At 37.8% G+C, this 19,433-nt stretch overlaps 1 protein-coding gene across 1 annotated transcript in view; it reads right to left on the bottom strand.

Moving 5' to 3' along the window:
* Nucleotides 1–5,814, bottom strand: part of LOC133226648 (mucin-2-like) — a 43,216-nt gene extending 37,402 nt beyond the window's left edge. The window contains 4 exon segments of the mRNA XM_061380419.1: nt 342–603; nt 1,011–1,064; nt 2,004–2,072; nt 5,706–5,814. Coding sequence (XP_061236403.1) covers nt 342–603; nt 1,011–1,064; nt 2,004–2,072; nt 5,706–5,778 — 458 coding nt within the window. The 5' untranslated portion in view covers nt 5,779–5,814.
* Between the last annotated feature and the right edge of the window lie 13,619 nt (nt 5,815–19,433).

Here is a 19,433-nt window from a genome sequence, read left to right as displayed (position 1 = left end):
AAAAAAAAGGCTTGTGGTATCCAGCATGTGTAGGAATTCTAAAATAATGTGGTTATGTGGAAAGAAAAGCAATTAAAACATAAGATGGTATAACATCATCAAATATGGATCTGAATTTGGATCCAAATTCTCAGGATTTTTTATCCAAGTTGTATTTCTGAGTTAATCCTTAAGGGAAGGATTCATTTACTGTGAAAGGAATTAATAGCAACTTATTTATGGTGGTAAAATTGTCAGATTTATTGAAAAACATAATTTCGCCCCTCAAAATACACCAAAGTACTTTTCAAGTCTGAAAAAAATGTATGGGGTTACCAAACAAGTGTTATGAATGAACTCACCTGTTGCTGTTGATCGTTACAACATCCTTTGTTAGCTCAGCAGCTACACCTTCAAGTATCATGGTGATACGGTTGATTGTTGGAGCATTTTCCACCACTGTGCGCCTAATCTGGATGTTGAAATCCTCATAGGGAGTGTTGCAATGGGATGCAAAAATGTAATTACAGAGTCCAGGGAAGGAGAATATGTCTCCATCAAAGGTCTTGAAGTGAAAGTTACCCCATGTGCTGCACACGCGACCATTGTGAGCAGGATTGGAAGCTGTGAATTAACACTAGCTGTAAATACATGACTTAAAATTCTCAACCTTAATAGTGTGAAAATCAACTTTCTCTAGGTTTCATTTTATCATTAAATAGTTCCCATCTGCCTACCTCTATTTGTTATTTTCTGTCCATCTATCCATTATAAAACTGTATATTCACTCTTCACTCATATCTGTTACTCATATTTCCCTATAAATGGTTATAGTTATCTCCAGCTAGAGCTTTATTAGACATCTGCATTTCAGCTAACACTTCAATATTATGTTTCTTAATCACTGTATTTCTCTTCTAAAGAATCCATGACTTCCTTTACCAGTCCCTTTCCCTGTTTGTATTACATTTCTCTGTCTGCATTTCCTAAAGCTGAAAACTTACTGAATACATTTAATTTCCTCTACTTACGTCTTATTAATGGATTTGTCAGCATTGGCCAGATGATGTTTACCATAGCAGAAGCTAGAAGAAAAGAAATAAACCAAAAAACTAGTATAACAATACCAACATTTGCACCTAAAATTTATCTAGAAAGGACTAGGAAATGAATATGCCAGCTCTAATGAAACAATGTTAAGCCTGTTTGCTGTTTCACAGGCCATGGGTAGGTTAAAAGTGTGTACTAAAATTCAAAATCAGTATAGTTAAATCATAAGAAATTTCTTTCAACTGTGATGATCTGCATTTTCTACCTTTTTGACCCTTTTGTGGAAGTCTGTTTTGTGTTAGCAGAAGCAGAAATTCACAGCTCTGCATATTGGAGTGCTTCAGAAACACTAGAAATTTCAAAGGGTTAAGCGGTACTAGATTAGTCTATTACTGGTACAAAAGCATTGCCTTCTCATTAAACCTTCTCTTTCTAAGGAGGGAATAAACAACTTAATTATCCTCTTTGCTCTCTGTTTAGTATTTTTCTGTTAAGGGGCTGAAACCCTTTAGAAACAGCCACAAATCTGTTAACAGGATGATCACAAATCATTACATTGTAAAAATCAATGCAGTTGGGTTGCCATCTTGATTTATCAACATCAGCTGCTGACTTTACAGTTTGCCAAAGTGATCTCATTTCCTTGTTTATATGGAACCAAACACTGCATGTGTATTCCGCTTTGGTATTATTTTATACATATTAATGCACATATGCATACAGCCTCTACAAACACACACCTCTTTTCTTAGTTGCCTGTTATTACAGAAATATAACTACTCTGTGATTAGTATTTGGTATCTGTTACCTAGTATACTATCAAATATACTATTCTTATAGAGAAAGGGGCTTGTTAATACACATCTATCTTTAATTGACATTACTGGCAATATCTAGGGAGGTTTTTTAGGCATTTTCATTATTAAGCAGAGATGTGGCAAATAGATACAAACACACAGTATAAACAAACATACTGTTTTGTTCCTGCTGAATAACCTCCATGTATTTGCTTCCTGTTTCCTGCTGGATTTCAGTGTCAGCTCCTGTGAATAAATTGTAAAAAGCATATTAAATACAATTTTCTGTATCTGAACTTTTAAATCAAAGCTTTTAGATGTGATCAAGGGACCCAGATGTATCTATATAAGACAAAGGGGAGAGTCCTCTATCACATCAGAAGAAAGGAAACTGTTGCCTCCAAAAGGTAAAATGCATTAATACCTTCTATTACAAATACAGCTCTAAGTTCAAATAACAATTCATTTATATCTCATTTCTTTGTTCTAATAACTGGATCACTGCCCTTAATTCACTGCTGCACTAAATCTCATTAATAAGTGAAACGATTACAGGAAGAATTAGAAAGTGTAAGAATTGTGCAGTAGCTAGGCAATAATAAGAAAGGGCACAGAACTGGTTAAAAGAAAAAAGGGACTTGGGGCTCGATTTGCCAATGGCTGTAGATACTTCTATGCCAGTTTCTTTTACACCTAAGCATAGGGCCTTTTCTTCAGGAGCAAATCTAGAGCCTCAGTCAGGGATCTAGATTTGCCTTTCAACTGGATGTAAGAATGCACCTCTGAATGATAATACAAGGGTCCATAGCCTGAGCAGTAACCCAGGAGAAGGAACCAAAAGAACCAGGTTTCTTCTTCTAGCCCTCTTCTTACTCTGAAATGCTTCAAACTCACATCTTCTTTGCAGAAAACCTTAAGCATCATTTGACCAAGGGTTCTTGCTACACCACCTGAAGCTGAGACACTGTGCTGAAAACAGTGGTACAGAGGTGTAAAATACAGGCCATGCTCATGTGACCACATGATTAAGGACACTCAGCTGCATCAAAGCTTTCCTAGTATTGTGCCTTGCTTCAAGGATTATTTTTGTACCTCCAGTTAAATGGTTAGGAGATCAACTATGTGAACTGTCTTACAGATGAGGTCTCCTCTCTATCTTGACTCCGTACATTTTTAATTCCTTTCCGTACATGGCCCAGCAATATGATACCAGCAGAAATACTAACAAAGACTTTTGAGAGATGAAGAATTTTGACATGAAAACTTGATGCCTAGAAAACACTAACCCTGAGCTTCTAGATTAATGCTCTAAGCTCTTGTCTTTTATCAGGAAATATAAGTAAAAAATTTCCTGTAAGAGAAAAATAGGTACATCCTTATTTTGTGAAGGACAGAATCCTGTCAGCATGTGATAACCGTGCTTGGAATATGTTGAATAACTGGTACCTGTAACCTGCCAAGTCTAAATCCTCAAAAGATTTAGGTGATGAAATTACTAATATCTGAATCCTCCTCAGGATTATGTGAATGAGCAGTCTAGGTGTCTAGAGAATTTCTCTTTAAAAGAGGGACTGCCTCTGTAATTAAGTCTTAAGTTAAACCCCCTTTTTTCCTTATACAGTAGGTGGGAAGAGTTCACTGACTCAGAAATGGATCCATAACACCCATCTCACTGAACAGGGAGCCACGTTGGTGGAGTAAAGAGAAATGATGAAATCAGGGATGTGCTGTAAACTTCAGTGACCTTAGGTGCTTACATTCGTTGCTGACGATTTCCTTCACTTAAGAAACAACCCAGATACCTCCATGAAAGCTGGACAGCTACCTTTGCCTTAAGAATGATTGGACCAGGGCACCTTTTTTCTCTTGTAATTATTTTTCTGATGTAACTCCTAAGTGTTTCCACTATGTAAGCAGATTGAGTACTTGATCCCAGAGCAGCATCACTATATCTAGAAGTTGCTGCAGTGTCTGCAGTTTGTTTCAGACCTAAGCTTTTAATTCTTTTCTCATTTAACTTTGTGAGTGACCTCTGGTGATGTATAAATAAGTAACTTAGGATAGATTTAAAACAAATTTTTATTTCCTGTTAGTGTTTCAGTATCACAGGTAATGTAATTAAGTAAATGCATTCATATCATTATAATTCATCTGGTGAGAGAAATTGATACTGATCAGGTGAGACAAATGCCTCTGTAAGTTTTAATAATAGACCAGAATTTGTTCTCACCCAGCACATCTATAGGAATCTCATCTGGCATAGAATCATAGAATGTTTGTTTATTCTAGCATGAGAACCTTTCTAACAGAGCAGAATAGTATATACATGTATTTTGGTCTGTTAATTTTTCTCAAGGAAATAGCAGGGGCTTTTGTTTACTTAGCAAATACATCATTCGCAAGGAAATTCTAGCTGCATTGGTTTATTTAGCAATTGCACAATGCCATGTGGTTGACCATTATAAAAATAAATGTCTCTTAGTTTAAGGATAGTCAAGATAATTTACTAATTGATAATTTGGGAACCTACCTACTTATTAAGAATATTTCTAGATGCATCTTACTAAGTCATATCCAGCTGCCAATCCACATATGCAATTATCATTACAAACGATTTATGAAAGTTAGTATTTGACCCAAAATATAGTCAGGCGCAGGATGTATGTGGACATAGTGTGGAATTGGGCTAATAATTTTTAGTCACTCGAGGCATTTGAAAATATTTTCCATGGAGCTTGATCCAAATAAGGTGGAGTTTGCTGGACATTGTCTAACCATTGCTCTTTTTCCAAAGCTGTTTATGAGATTAGCGTTGCACAGTACAAATAACTTCCTTGTTCAATGAATGGCTGAAGATGCTTTTTACTGACATTGTGTAACTCTAAACATCAGCTTGTACTCTAAGTGGCTGTTGTATTTTGTGCTTAAATCAACTTGTCAGTATTTTAATGTTTATTTCGCAATCTATAAAGTAGCCTAAAAGTGTATTTGGACTTTTTAATGTTTTGAAAATGATATGCAAGATAAATTTACATAGACAATCAGAAGATATAAAAATGTTTTCAACAGGGCAGTAATTACTATACATGAATGAGACTGACCTACCAAGCTTGTACTCATGCAATTTCAATATGAGTGGTCCCACTGACTTAATAGGGCTACTCATATCAAAAACACTGCCAAGACCAGCCCTGATAGATATAATAATTGACAGGAGGGAAAAAAAAAACATGCAAAATGGTGGATTGCATGTGCCAAATCTCCCAGTCCTGTTCACAACTAACATCAGTATTTTATATTCTTTGCATAGGGTATTATCAGTGAAGAATTAGTTACTGAAAAGGACTGCCACATGAATATTCCTTTCTAGTCTCTTTTGCAACAGAAATTGCAAGAAATCTAGAAGAATCTGATATCAGCTCCTGGTAGGTGACAAGATGCTGAAAAAGATTGAGCAGTGGTCTGATCTAGCAACTGGAAATTGCAGTGGTTTAAATTGCAAAAGAACAATAATCAACCCTAATACAAAATGCAGCAGGGACAAAATACTTCTGTAAGGCATTAAGTGATACTGAAAACCTGACATTTTAAGACATGATTAATGGTTCTTTTTGGTTTTTGTCTTCAAAGCTGCCTTCCAAAGGTAGTTATATGCAGTAGTGCAAGGCAATCTTAAATTATTATTAAAATATTAAATTAAATCACTTGATAGAGAGACATTAAATATTTAATGAAAATTGAAAAAGAAACCAACAAAGAAATATTTTTAAATGCGACCATCTGTTAAGTGAAATAATGAGTATCGTTGTTTAAAATATATTACTGGATCTAAACAGAGTATTATTTTTTTTTCCCCAATAAAAGAGTGTAGCTTCTTACCTATCAGATGGATACAACAAGCTGCTAACAGGAAAGCCCATTCTGGTACCCATATCCCCCTGCCAGACCCCATCTTGAGTGGAGTCTGGCACAAGTATGTCAGGTCTAAAGTTGGTCAGGAGGAGTAGTTCACCTGTGCTCTGTCGCTCTTATATAGTAGGTAACTTTGGCTTCAGTCCCAGATTGATTCAGAGATTCTAGAAAGGTGGAGTTTTGGGGATTTTAGCAAATGAACAGGTAAATAGAGGATCCTCTTCCTTTCTCAGAAACCAGCCAATGGTATTTGCATTTTGGGAGGAGTATATAGATATATGTACGTATATTTTGTTAAGATTCAGTCTAATAAAGAAACATATCATACAAATAAAATACAACTCCTCCACAAATAACAGGTCCTGGAACAAATTTAATACGGTGTTGCTTTACAGTTATGCAGATGGCATGTAACTATTCTGTCATTCAAAACTGTAACTGGTGCCAGGCAGCTCCTTAGGAAAAACTCCTGCTAATTTATGAAGTCCAAGGGGTGTGGAGCATTTCATATGTAAGAACCCATTATTAGGTTGCCTCTTGGGGCAGCTCCTCTTCCTGTGGAAAGAACAGACTAATAACCTTGAAGGGTCCTGCAGTACCACATGATCACGCTGAGTGTACGCCATGGAAACACTTCTGTGTGGTGCTGACAAAAGCATTAGGCAGCTATCTGAGGAACATAAAGCTAACTTCTTATAGACCGTATCCTGTATTTTATTAGGGATGGGGTTAAAACTTGAAATCTACTTTTACATTCTCTGTATAATCTGATTTTGCCTTCTTATAGAAAATACCAGAATCGATTTCAGACAGTCAGACAACCAGACACCAACTTTGTAGGAGAAAATAAATGTTACACTGACTATGGCCTGTGACTGATAAATCATTTCAGTATGATTCCTGTGTAATTGCATTCACATCCATGGAGTTAATAAGGACTACAAATTAGAGAAACAGGCAAGGAATTGGGCCTATTAGGCTTGCCAGTATATGTTTAATGTACTTTTTTTTGCACACTGTTTTTTTGCAATTCTACTGGATTATAATTTCAAAAGCTGGAATTAATATATACTTCAATAAACACAGTCAATGTTGCTACTTCTTTTTTCTTTTTTTAGCTTGGCATCAGAGATAGGTAGTATGACTTGCTCTGGGCAGATTTCTGTCTCTTTCCAAGGGCAGTGGACCTTTAATATAGTAAAAGATGAACAAAAATATTCACAATTCAGCACTTGCTATACACATAACATTTGCCCTCAGTTCATTTTCATCTTCACCAAGAATGAAGGTAGCTGGTGGATCAGAATGTCTTCATTGTAAGAAATGGAATGAGAGTTGGTGCTCAGTGGGAGATTTCATAAGAGACACCTGACAACTATATATAAAAAGTTATATAATAGGGTTTTTAGGGGTGCAGAAAGGACTTTGTATAAAACAGGACAGTATTAACTTCTGCATGCCTGGTAAGATTCAGTTCAGCACTCTCTGCTCATGTTTGTCATTTCTGCTGAAACAAGGGCAGGATACAAGGTGGGGAAGCTATCCTAGCTGTAAAATGTGATCACAGCTGGATGCCTGATTACCTTGACTTCTTATCAAAATCCTACCCTTCAATTGTAATTATTTTTTTTTTTCCGTAAAAGAATGGTACGATATAATATGATGTTGAATTCAGGTGTTACTGAACTGAATAGTGTATTTTTTTTTCCAATGTATTTCAGTTTCACTTTTGTTTAGCACTAAGTATATTAGACCCTCACTAATTTAGTATTGTAAAATAAACAAAAAAGGGTTTGTTTATGAAGTGTTATCTGGATTTGATTTCTGGACTGAAATCAGTGGTAGCTTACTATGGCAAAGTTGGGGTACTTAAGCCAACATACTGGCCTTCTGTGGCCGGTATGAAACACGTTCCCTGTCAAAATATCCAGGATGTTTAATGAAGTTACATCTTCATAATCAGTAGTAAGCTGTTTACACACCCTAGATCTGTATCTTCATGCTTCAGCAGACTAGGAGAAAAGAAAAGGCTGCATTTCCTGCCCATAGAACGTTGTTTAATTCTGTGCCAGTACTCATAATGAATATAAATTCATCTGTACATAGTGAAGGCAAATGATACCTTGTTTACATGACGAGTTAGCTGTATTAAATAAATATACGCTAGTCTCACTTAAACAATTAAACAAGACACCCAACAAACTAGGCTTTCAGCAACTAATGCGCATATACCTTCAGCAGTGGGCTGCATGTGATGGCTGGAAGTAGCAGAGCTTGCTTCTCTGTTAACACCCACCTCTGCATAAGAGGAGTATTAGAATACCAGGATCTTCTTGTGTTACTTTAAAACATTTGAAGAAAGTTTTTTTGTTTCTGATAGGGTAAACTAGAGCAAGGGACTACTGATAAAGGGAGGAGTTTTCTGAGGAGACATTTAGTGCTTTTGATACTCACCGGGTGAAGGTGAGGAGGGTGTCTGTACTTTGGGTGACTAGGTGTGTCACTGGGGTCAAGGCTGTTGTGTCCCTTGCCCTGTCTCTCTTACTGGAGTCGTTGCTAAGCAGAGTGCTAATATCAAACAGTTTTTTTTTTCTTCTGAGACAGATTTTAGTTTTCACTCATTCTAACTCCTTGTGACTAAAACAATGAATGTCAAACTTGAACAGGCTACTTCACTAAACGTTTACCAGTGTGCAGTATTATATAGCTGCTGTAAAGGTTGTCCTGGTTCAAAAGATATTGGTCAGGTATTTTTCTCAAAACTTTACAGAGTCTGGAGTTATTGTTGCTACTGCTTAGACTGAAATTTTTGATTTCCAGGGAGGAGTGACATTCAAATGACGTTCCAATGTTCAGCTTAGCCAACCATACAGCCTCTCTGTCTACCACTAGGAGTGGGTGAAATTGGTAATAAAAAAACATGTACAGAAGAAATTCAGGTCACTCTGTCAGCCAACTTATGTGAAATGTAGAAAATTACCAGGCTGTGGAATTTTACTGACTGCTGAGGGAACTATATCTGTAAACGAGAATATCGCAAAACCCAGAAGGGTTTAAGTAAATATATTCGTTGATCACGTGGGTGGTTGCTTCAAGTGATTCTTGTAGGTTGAAAAATAGAAGTCGGAGGACTTCTGACTTTCCCAGATGGTGCAGAGAAAATAGCCTACCTACGTAGGTAGGAAGGATCAAGCACTCCTATTCAGTTTTAAGAGGAAAAAAGAACTGCAGAAGCAACTTGTGAAGTATTTTAGTAACAGAAACTCAAGCAGTTGTTCTCGTTGTTAATGTAAACCAGGAATCTATTAAAGGACCACAGTTTGGATATTGCCTAGAACTAGAACAGAGTGTTTTTGTTTTCAGGAGGGAATGTTTACAGAGCTGTTGAAAGCATTTTTTTTTTCTTCCCTGCTTTTTTGTCTGTTTTTCTCAGTTGTAATGTGTGTCAATCCCAGAAGCTTATCTTGACATCTCAGCATCAAATAATCTGGAAATTAATTTAGGATAGATCTGTGAGTTGATACAGACCAGCTCATTTTGTAGGTGAGAGATTATTGGAAATTAGTCCCAACAGTCAAGGATTTGTCTGACAAATACTCTTCTGACTCTTACGCTGATTATGTACCAAAAACTTATACCAATGGATTGGTCACTGAAAGTGCCTCTTGTATCAGTAAATCCAATCAATATATGTGCAGTTTGACCCACAGTTCTGACAATGGATATAACCTGTCCAATTAATGTAAAATAGTGACAGTCTGCAATTAACATAAACCAAGTTGTCATTAACTTAAGCAGAGGATCCGGCACACCCTTTCCATTTATCTCTGGAGAGGTTCAGTTGCTCTCCTTGGCTTGTCCTGCTCATGCTTTTCTCACCTTTCTCCCATAGTCTCAACTGTTCTTTCCTTCCATCAGTCTACAGGTGACTCACCAGGGATTTGCTTACCAGCCCTACCCAGGGATTCATGTTCACTCTCCACCCTTTTTTTAATGTCCTGTTAACTTTCCCTAATAAATATGTGCACTGCCACTGTGGAAGAAAATAGTGGACATACTCTGGCCATAGGTTTCTTTCCTGGATTCTTGGAGTAGATGATGCAGTCTGTTTTCTGTGTAGTATAACATGTCATACTACATAAGAAATCTCAGAGAGGTTTCTCCATGGAAAACAAAGCTACACACAGCCTCACTGTGAAAAGCATGTGGAGAGAGAGAATGGTAGATGAGCTCTGTGTTGAATATGGCTGTTACTGCTTTTTAATTTGTTACACTAACTTTAGAACTAGTTATGCAAGGTACTCTGAAATGTGGAAGAAAACTCTGTCTTTGGACATATTACAGGGGTGGTTCATAGACAAGGCAAATGACATCTGTGTATTATATCAAAGGATGGGAAGAGGGGTGGTGATTAATGAGGTTGTATCAGATAGTGTATTACCTTAGCATGATGTAAATAGTATGGAATTAGGGATGGAGAATGTGCTGGTTTTGGCTGGGATAGAGTTAATTTTCTTCATAGTGGGCAGTATGTTGCTATGTTTTGGTTTTGTGCTGAAAACAGTGTTGGTAGTACAGGGATGTTTTAGTTATTGCTGAGCCGTGCTCAGACAGAGTTAAAGGCTTTTCTGCTCCTCACACCAGCCCACCAACGAGGAGGCTGGGGGTGCGCAAGGAGTTAGGAATTGACCCCAACTGACCAAAGGGACATTTCAGACCATGTGATGTCATGCTCAGCAGTAATACTAGGGGAAGAAGGAGGAAATGGGGAATGTTAGGAGTGATAGTGTTTATCTTCCCAAGTAACCATTATGCATGCTGGAGTCGTGATTTCCTGGGGATGGCTGAATACCTGCCTGCCAATGGGAAGTGGTGAAAGAATTCCTTGCTTTGCTTCACTTGTGCATGTGGCTTTTGCTTTACCTATTGAACTGTCTTTATCTCAACCCAGGAGTTTTCTTACTTTATCCTTCCAATTCTCTTCCCCATCCTATCAGGGGGATTGAGTGAGTGGCTGTGTGGGGCTTAGGTGCTGGCTGGGGTTAAACCACAACACCAGTGCTGACTGAGTTTAGAGGCTCAGCTGAACTTCTGCCTAAGGAGTCAATCTTACCATTCTTTATCTCCTTGTATGCCCTGTTCTTCAGATTATAGAAGTCACCCGGCATCCATCCTGAGCAGACAAACAACAATGCAACAATACAGTTTTCAGTTCAACCCACCTAAAGGACAGCTGCTCATACCTTTTTCCCCTTCACCAGCGACACATGTACTCCCTCCCTTGCTCCAGCCTTGGCACTCTGCTGACCCTCACAGTGAACCAGGTCAGCGAGTGACCTGGCTCCAAATTCTCACCGGCTTTCTGTGCAAGATCGTGTTCACCCATCATGAGTTTAATCATTTTCTAAAGTTTTGACAATTATATAAATCAATCATTTTTTGTGGCTTATGATCTATTGTTTCTCCAGATTCTTGAGTACAGGAACTGAAAACACACCTTTTATAGCTAACATATTTGCCACTTAAAATTTTTAAAGGGAGATTCTAGGACTTCATACAAGCTCTCTTTGTTTCTTGTAGCACATCTGAGTGCTGCAGGAACACCTGCAGCATTTAAGACTTCTCCCCTTCCTACTAATTCTGTTCCAGTCTTTGTTTTCCTTACTCATTCCTATTTCAAGTTCAGGACTCCTCTAATGTTTGAGGTTGTTAAATGCACTTCTATTTGCTCAGGGACAGGGAATCAGTGCTCTAGTTTAATTCCTTTTTCTATATATATAGTCATCTTTCACAAAATGCTTCATAAAAGTATGATTTTCTGAATTCCTAGGCATTGTCCTATACATAAGACATGAGGATGCTGTGAGCCATGTTACTGTAGCTATGTTACCCTGTTACAGTGCTCTCTGTATGTTAACTGTCAAAATACCAGTAAGGACTAGACATTCAAAAACGCTGTCCAGCCTCGTGGTGAGTACATCACCAGCATATCACTGAGTATAGTCTGCATCCAGCTAACAGAATAAGAAAGGTAAAGAATGGATATGAATTTGGTGTTATTTCTCTTGTCCCATTCTAATCAGACAAAGAAGCTGGGCAGGAATACTGTAAGCAAGCTTCTGCTTTCCACAGACTAGACATTATCTTGTATTTTAAGACCAAGCAAGAATTACGGGACAGCAAAAGGGTGCCTGCCACTGCTGGCATAGGTAAAGCAGCTTGAGTTTCAAACCACTTGCAACTCATTTAAAGTACTTAGGAAACAAAGACTGAGTATTTCTGCTTATGTCTGAGTATGAATGTGGATAGAACATGATTCACAGTAAGAATCTTGAGGTATATTGCAAAAAATGTCATTAGAGAAGACATAAAAAGAAATCAGCTCTAATTCAGAATCAAAGTAGTGGTGTAATCGCTACCAGGAATCTGGTGGAGCTATGGTCTGTTATAGAAGTGGCTATGGCAGTCTTCTGAGAGTCAGGAGTCCATGGATTTATTTTCAACTTTATAGTTTCCTCACAGAATGCCAATGTGCAAAATTCTTCTCTGTGTCTCACTTCCCTTCTATCTTTTGCCTGGCTAAAATAATTTTATTATAAATGTATCAAGAAGGAACTAACAGATTCTTCATTTACATACTATTATGATAGAAACTTGATACTGGATGCTTCTGGAGTAAAAATGCAATTATTGAAAATTGCTAATTAAAAATGCTAACCCTTTTCCCCAGATTTTGATGCACAGAGGTGTGAGAGAATTGCCTCTTCTACCTGCAATGAGTTTGTTATATGTTGGCACCAGGAAAACATTAAAGTATTCTTCAGGTTGTCCTAATATGAGCAAAGTAACTAGTCCTCTCTTGTTGCACTCACAGAAGCAGAGTTTCACTTCCCGCTTTGACTGTGCTGAGTAATGCTCAGATGAAGGCATGTCTTTCCATACATGGAGGCGTATTCAGTGCCTTATGTCTATCCTTTGTGAATCACGTGTCAGTATTGCAGAAGCCCTGAGTTTGGTACAGTAGTTCTATGACATTGCAAACAATAACTTCAAAGTAATGTTTGAAGTTTCTTTCCCCAGACTTGCAACTCAAAGACTTTCTAGGCATTTTTAATATATTTGAGAGATAAGTTGACTTTTTTTCTGCTGTCTTTCAAGTTGATATGGAGTTTTTCCATTGTATTCAGTTCGTACGTAAGTGTGTCAACTGTGATGGAACCGTTTAGGACTATTGTATGTAGTGAAATATATTGTTGGATTAACATTAAACTCACCTTAACTGTGAAGGCTAAGGTGGTCTCAACCACAGAGCATGTTGTATGTACACTCTGGACAACCCAGTTGTTTTTTCTGTTTGGGCTAGTTTACTCCTAACAGCAACAACATCCTATATATATCAAGATCAAAGACAAGTATGACTTTTGGTAAGAATTTCCAGTTTAACCACTCATGAAAGAACTGAACAGGCTCATTCTGTACATCAGAGACATTAGCTGTATCCAAAAAAGACATTTGGCTCTAGTACTATTTGCTAGAATATTTGTGGATCGAAACAATATAGAAGTTCTGAATGGAGCAAAACCTTGATATATTTTGAAACCAAGGAGAATAGAACAGAATGTCAGGGAACTCTGTTGATTATTCTTTTATGTGTACCTACTGATAAGTCACTGTTCTAGCTAGTATTTGTTCATAAGGAGAAAGGAATGCAAGTGTATTTATGCATGTAATTTAGTCAATTCTACACAGAAAATATTTAAAAAATCATTTTCCTCAGACATTTTTTTCATCCAGTGGACTTGAATGTTAATGTGGGAAAGTTGTTGCTGTGGGCTTACAGGCAGGAAGATTATCTAAATTGATTTAGCGAAGAACACCTTGGAGGAAGAACTGTATTCAGATGTCTTTTCGATGGTCCAGAGATCCAGATAATGAAAGTAATGACAGATATCTATGCAAATTCATGTTTTTCTTCAATTATGCTGATTTGTTAAACCATAAGAATTTGAACTTATATTTTAGTAATTAACCTTAGATATCCTCTATTCTTCACAGTATGTAGAACATTATTCACCTCCTACTGAAATCAATGAAGAGACTTCTATGGAAGCTTATACGAATGTTATTATTCCTTTAATAATGTTATTTGATAACAATTGTATCTTTCCATTTGGTGGCTTACTTAGCGGGCAATATGCTTCCTATCACAAGACAATGTATAATGCAGAATTGTGGAAGCTGAACGACTGCATGCCTACTAACATGAATTATTATCTTCAACCATCAGTTATACACTAGCTAGAACATGACCAATTCTAGTTTTGATTTGTTTCTAAATCTTTCTTATAACTTTGCCATATAGCAGTGCCAGATATAATACATTTTCCATGCTAAGGCCCTCTTTCCAATTGCTATGACTTTGTCAAGATTTTAAACATTTAGTTGACATTTACAGACTTTTGATCTACTCATGCCAAGTATTTTTGAAAGGAGAAGTTGGAAATATTTTAATCGGAATGATTCAGCTGTGCAAAATATGTCAAGAGAATAAGTTGTGTGATATGTCATTTAACATATCAATGCATTGTAACTTCAGGGAATTTGGGGCGATCTTGCTTCTGTTTAAAAAGCATATCTTGACAACAATGCTTGAAATGCAGAAGACTGTTTATTAGAATTTACTGGAATTCAAATTGTTCGTTCATACAACTGCTGATGTTATCCCAGGGTGTTACATTAGTTCAGAGAGATCCCTGTAATTCTGTTGTGTGGTAAAGCATTTAGTGGATGCCAAATCAAACTCTTAACCTTTTTGTAATTCAGCAGAAAAGTAAACTAGATACTGGGAAACGGAATCAAACCTTTCTGACAAATACGTGTTTGCTTTGCTAAGATGTTGGAGGTATTTTCCCTCAACACTAACGTAAAACAAGAACAGTAAGTAAACTGGTGTTGGTTTTACCTGGATGAGAACTACTTCCACTCTGTTCATTTAGTGTAGGAATGACCAAAATAGATAAGAAGAAATGTCCATCCAACCCAATACCTTATCTGTGGCAGTGGGCAGCATAGTATGTTAAGGAGGGAGTCCTGTACTCACAAATATATGGCTCAGGGGGATCCTGATGTGATGCTTTTGGGTTCACTATCTCTTTGTCTTTGTTGTTGTTGTTATTAGGTTAAAAGGGCATATAGGTCATGGTTGCAGTCAGTATGGAGAAAAAGCAAACTTAAAACAGGAGTTAAAGGACCTTGAAGACTAACTCTCTTCATGACTTCCTTTGCAGCAGAGCTGTTGCCAGCAGATGATCTTCCTCTTCACTGCCCTTTTATTTTTGCTATTTGCTGCAGCTGCTACTGGACTACAAGTTGACATCTTTCTCTTACAGAAGCCAAAGGGAGATGGAAAGTGGAGCACTGACCAGGAGAGAGGGGAAAGGAAAAAAGTGGGACTTGAGGTTCATAAAGGGAGAGTAGCTAGAAAGAAGGAGGAGACAGAATGCAGAGATGCATCAGAGGGAAGCGAGTACGTATGAATGAGTGAGGAAGCTGAGAATATCTGTGAGGTAACAAGTGAAAAAATGAATGAGGCAATATAACTATTTGTACCTCCAGATCCTTGAGGTAAACTAAATTAAACACAACTAAAGATACTGGCTGGCCTTTGTGACTGAAAGAGTTCAACAACTTGGTATAAAGAATTCCTTTCTGTACTGTTCCGGGCAAGCCATGGAAAGGACGTCATGCTTCTGAATTTTATTTGTCTTGGAGGTGGTGTGTGGACATCCTTGTGTCTCAGAGACTCCTTTAAATGACATTGGTTGATGGAGTTTGAGGAAAGTTTTTGTCCCTAGTCAGCTTTGAACCCTCCCCTCTTTCTGATGACTACTGTTCACTCCATGAACACTGTGACTACTGTCCTAAAACTAGCAGAACAGGGGCCACATTGCAGTAGAAATAATTAGCAAAATCCCAGTTTCAGGCAGTTGTCTGTTTCCTTTAATAAATAGCATAGGTAACCCTAGATGGCTATTACTGTTCTCTCTCTCCTCTCTTCCGTGTCTTTATATTACCTTTTATCTCTAATAATTCTCACATTTCATGTTTGTACAGCACAGCAGAGAGTAATTCTATGCCATTCTACTACAAGCACCACCATGGCTTAATGAAATCTAGATAAATAATAATAGGACAATGCAAAGAGATGTAAACAAAATGAAACTCTAATCTAGTTTGGCAAAGCATGTATGTGTATATTTCAAAGAACTGATTCAGACCATAGTCGTATTATAGTGCCTAGCACAGGAAAATCCTGGTCTGTATGAGTGGGGTTCTTAGCTGTTAGGGTAACACTAATGCCAAAGCAAGCATTGCGTTTATTCTGAAAAGTGAATGTTCTTAAACTACCTTTCTGAATAAGTGTGTAGAATGAATTGGGTATTAAATGGAATCTGACTTCACAGACATAAGTAATCTCAGTTGTTCTAAAACAACTATTAATGAATTTAGAGTTTCATAAATTCTCAAGAATGTTGCTGAGTTGACAGCTAAGAGCCACTATCCCACAGCCACAAAATGCAAATGTTCTTAATAAAATGTAATCAGAAAACTAGAAAAAAAACCTCCAACAGACAGTGGAGCAGGGGGAAATTAAAAACTGAGAGAGAGAAGACAGAGTAGGATTGCTCATTCCTTTCTACTCATTTCCTCCTAGAAAATAATGTTACTCATGCTGTTGCATGATTTTTACAGAAATATTTCAGCTAAAACTCCTTGTTTTGTGTTCCTGTAGCCTTCACATGGCTTCCAGAGTGGCTTGATTATAGTTGTATTGATCTTTTCATCAGAGAGTATGTTTTTGATAAGGATTTACTTTACCTATTAGCAATTATTTTACAAGGCTCTGATCTGTCAGCATGTGCATTGTGTTTAGGTAGAGCCAAGACCATGCCTCAAGGACATTTTTAGGTGCAGGGCTGAAAGTAACACAAGTCATCCACAATGGCAGTCTCTGTCTGACTGTTTGCTCTGTATGGATTCAGTTTGTGTGACGCCTGTTAAATAGCTAAGCCTTTGTCAAAATGAATATGAGATTTATTATCAGGGATAAAATGACAACTATTCTCAACCTTTGCAGAACTCAAGGGCAAAGCAGTTTTTCCAGTTAGAAGGAGGACTTTGTCTGCTACCAGCAACTAATGATGTCACACACATGCACAGAAATGAAGTACCCTGAAATGACCTAACATGAAACCAGATTCAGTAAAACAAGCAACCACCACTGCCCCAAACACATCAATGTTAATACCAAATGGACCAGTCTTTTCTGCTGGGAACAATTCCTCAAGACCCAGAAGACTTGCTGAGATGTGTTTACAGGTAAAATACTGGCTGCTTGTTTAGATGTCTATGTAGCTGTCGCATATGTGTGTGTCATATATGCAATGTAGAGACAGTATACTCTACTTGAAATAAAAACCCAATGTTAACACCAGTACAGCTAGTGGGAGTGAGTTATAGAATCATAGAATGATTGGAGTTGGAAAGGACCTTAAAGTCATCTACTTCCAACCCCTCTGCAATGGTCAGGGACACCTTCCACTAGACCGGGTTGCTCAAGACCCTGTCCAGCCTGGCCTTGAACACTGCTAAGGATGGAGCATTCACAGCTTCCTTGGGCAGCTTGTTCCAGTGCCTCACCACTCTCACAGTAAAGAATTTCTTCCTTATATCTAACTTAAATCTCCCAGTTTAGTTTGAACTCATTGCCCCTTGTCCTGTTGCTACAGTCCCTGATGGAGAGTCCCTCTCCAGCATCCTTGTAGGTGCCTTCAGATACTGGAAGGCTCCTATGAGGTCTCCACGCAGCCTTGTCTTCTCCAGGCTGAACAGCCCCAACTTTCTCAGCCTGTCTTCATATGGGAGGTGCTGCAGTGCCCTGATCGTCCTCATGGCCCTCCTCTGGGATTACTTCAACAACTCCATTAGTAGTACTAGTTGTTTAGAGTGTCTATAGCAGAATAGAAGTATGTGGAGAAAGCAGGCCTTTAAACATACCATAATGCAGGAATTTTCTTCAAGTGTCAATGATGCAGATGCTTTCCTGAAGCTGACTGTGGGCCAAATTCTGTACTGACTGTGAAAATCCAGTGCTGGTTTCAAACAAATGAGCTAGCAGAGTAAGATCTGTCTGGATTTCACCATTTCCTTAGGTAGACTTATTTAAGAAATAACTCTCTGATGGCAGAATATTGGAAGCTGACTGGAAGACTTCTCTGCCAAAAAGCTTGCCTAATTTTTCCAATTATGCCAGCTGAGCCAATAAAACATCTCTACCTGTAAACCTTATATTGCCTATGACCTTCATTTGGGAGAAAGGATGGATAGACTTCAGAGAAGTAATGGTTCAAGTAGCTCCAGATTGATTAAACTGGAAATAAGAGGGAAAAAAAATGGTTGAAATAGCAAACAACAATAGATAATAAATCTGCACTTTCCCTGTAGATCCCTTGCCCTTTGGGATCCTTGTGCACTAACCACAGGAAGTACTCTTAGCATGGGAGTTCATGCATATATCAACACAGATTACTTAACACAGCTGAAATATCTGAGTCACACCTTTTTGGGAGCTTTTTGAGAGAAAGGACCAAAACAGTCTATTGCTTCAAGCGAAACATTCTGTTTGCTATTGTACTGTATAAAAGTTTGACAAGATAAACCGATCACCTTTTATGCAACTGCTGATAGGTGAATAAATCAAATGCACAGCTGTGAAACTTCTTGTGTGATTCTGAAAGCAGCTAGCTGTATTTCCTGGAGACTAATTATGTAGTTTCTTCAGAAAACTGAAAGGGTTTCATTTAAAATATAAACACACATTTGTTTTTTTTAAGTAATATTCTAAAAATATGTATTTTAAAACTTTAAGAAGGCACACATGTCAGTAAACAGAATGAAACAGTAGCCTATATCACGTAACAGAAGAAATGCAATATAATCATCAGTACAAATAAGCATTAAGCTGGATGATACAATAGATATTAAGAATTGAACAAAGAATAAATAACCAGACAGACATAGCCTCAAGAAATATAAGCAAGGATAGAATTACTCTTTTAGCAAGGTGGCAAACAGGCTGTCCTTGTGTACATTCTGCTGTTTCCTTGTAAGCAGCCTGTTTGATCTCGATAGTCATTACTTTTGCAGTCAGGATATGCGAGTTCATTGGCATGACACATCAGATTCTCAGCAGTGCCAGAACACAGTTTGGCACACCTTATGGAGAGAGATATGTGAAGCTTTGAGCTTTTACTGTATTGTCCAGATTTAGCCCATTGTCTAAAGCTAACAGAATCCTCAGCCTTGCCTGTGAACAGAGGAGGAATGTGCACCAGGCAGAGACAGGAGAGCATCTGCTAAGGCAGACAGGTGTCGACGCAGGAGTCATGGACAATGCAGGAACGATCAATGTGATCAGCGAATGCCAATTTATTACAAAGCTTTAACTCCTTATATACTATTTCTTACATGCACTTACAGTGATTTGGCATATTATGATTGGATACATGTCTTGAAGACCCTTAGCGACTAACGCATAATTGTTTAAGCACAGGTGTGAGAACTTGACCTTGAAAGCTTGCCGACAGTCCACAGTTCTCATAACTCACTGAATTCCAGCTTCTTCTTATCTTGCTT

The sequence above is a fragment of the Neopsephotus bourkii genome, unplaced genomic scaffold (genome assembly GCF_033783945.1).
Source record: "Neopsephotus bourkii isolate Nb327-2 ecotype Australia unplaced genomic scaffold, CSIRO-AGI_Nbou_v1 NB_1792, whole genome shotgun sequence".
NCBI classification, from domain to species: Eukaryota; Metazoa; Chordata; class Aves; order Psittaciformes; family Psittacidae; genus Neopsephotus; species Neopsephotus bourkii.
Note: the sequence above shows the minus strand (reverse complement) of the source record. Positions and strands in the feature narration are given on the sequence as shown.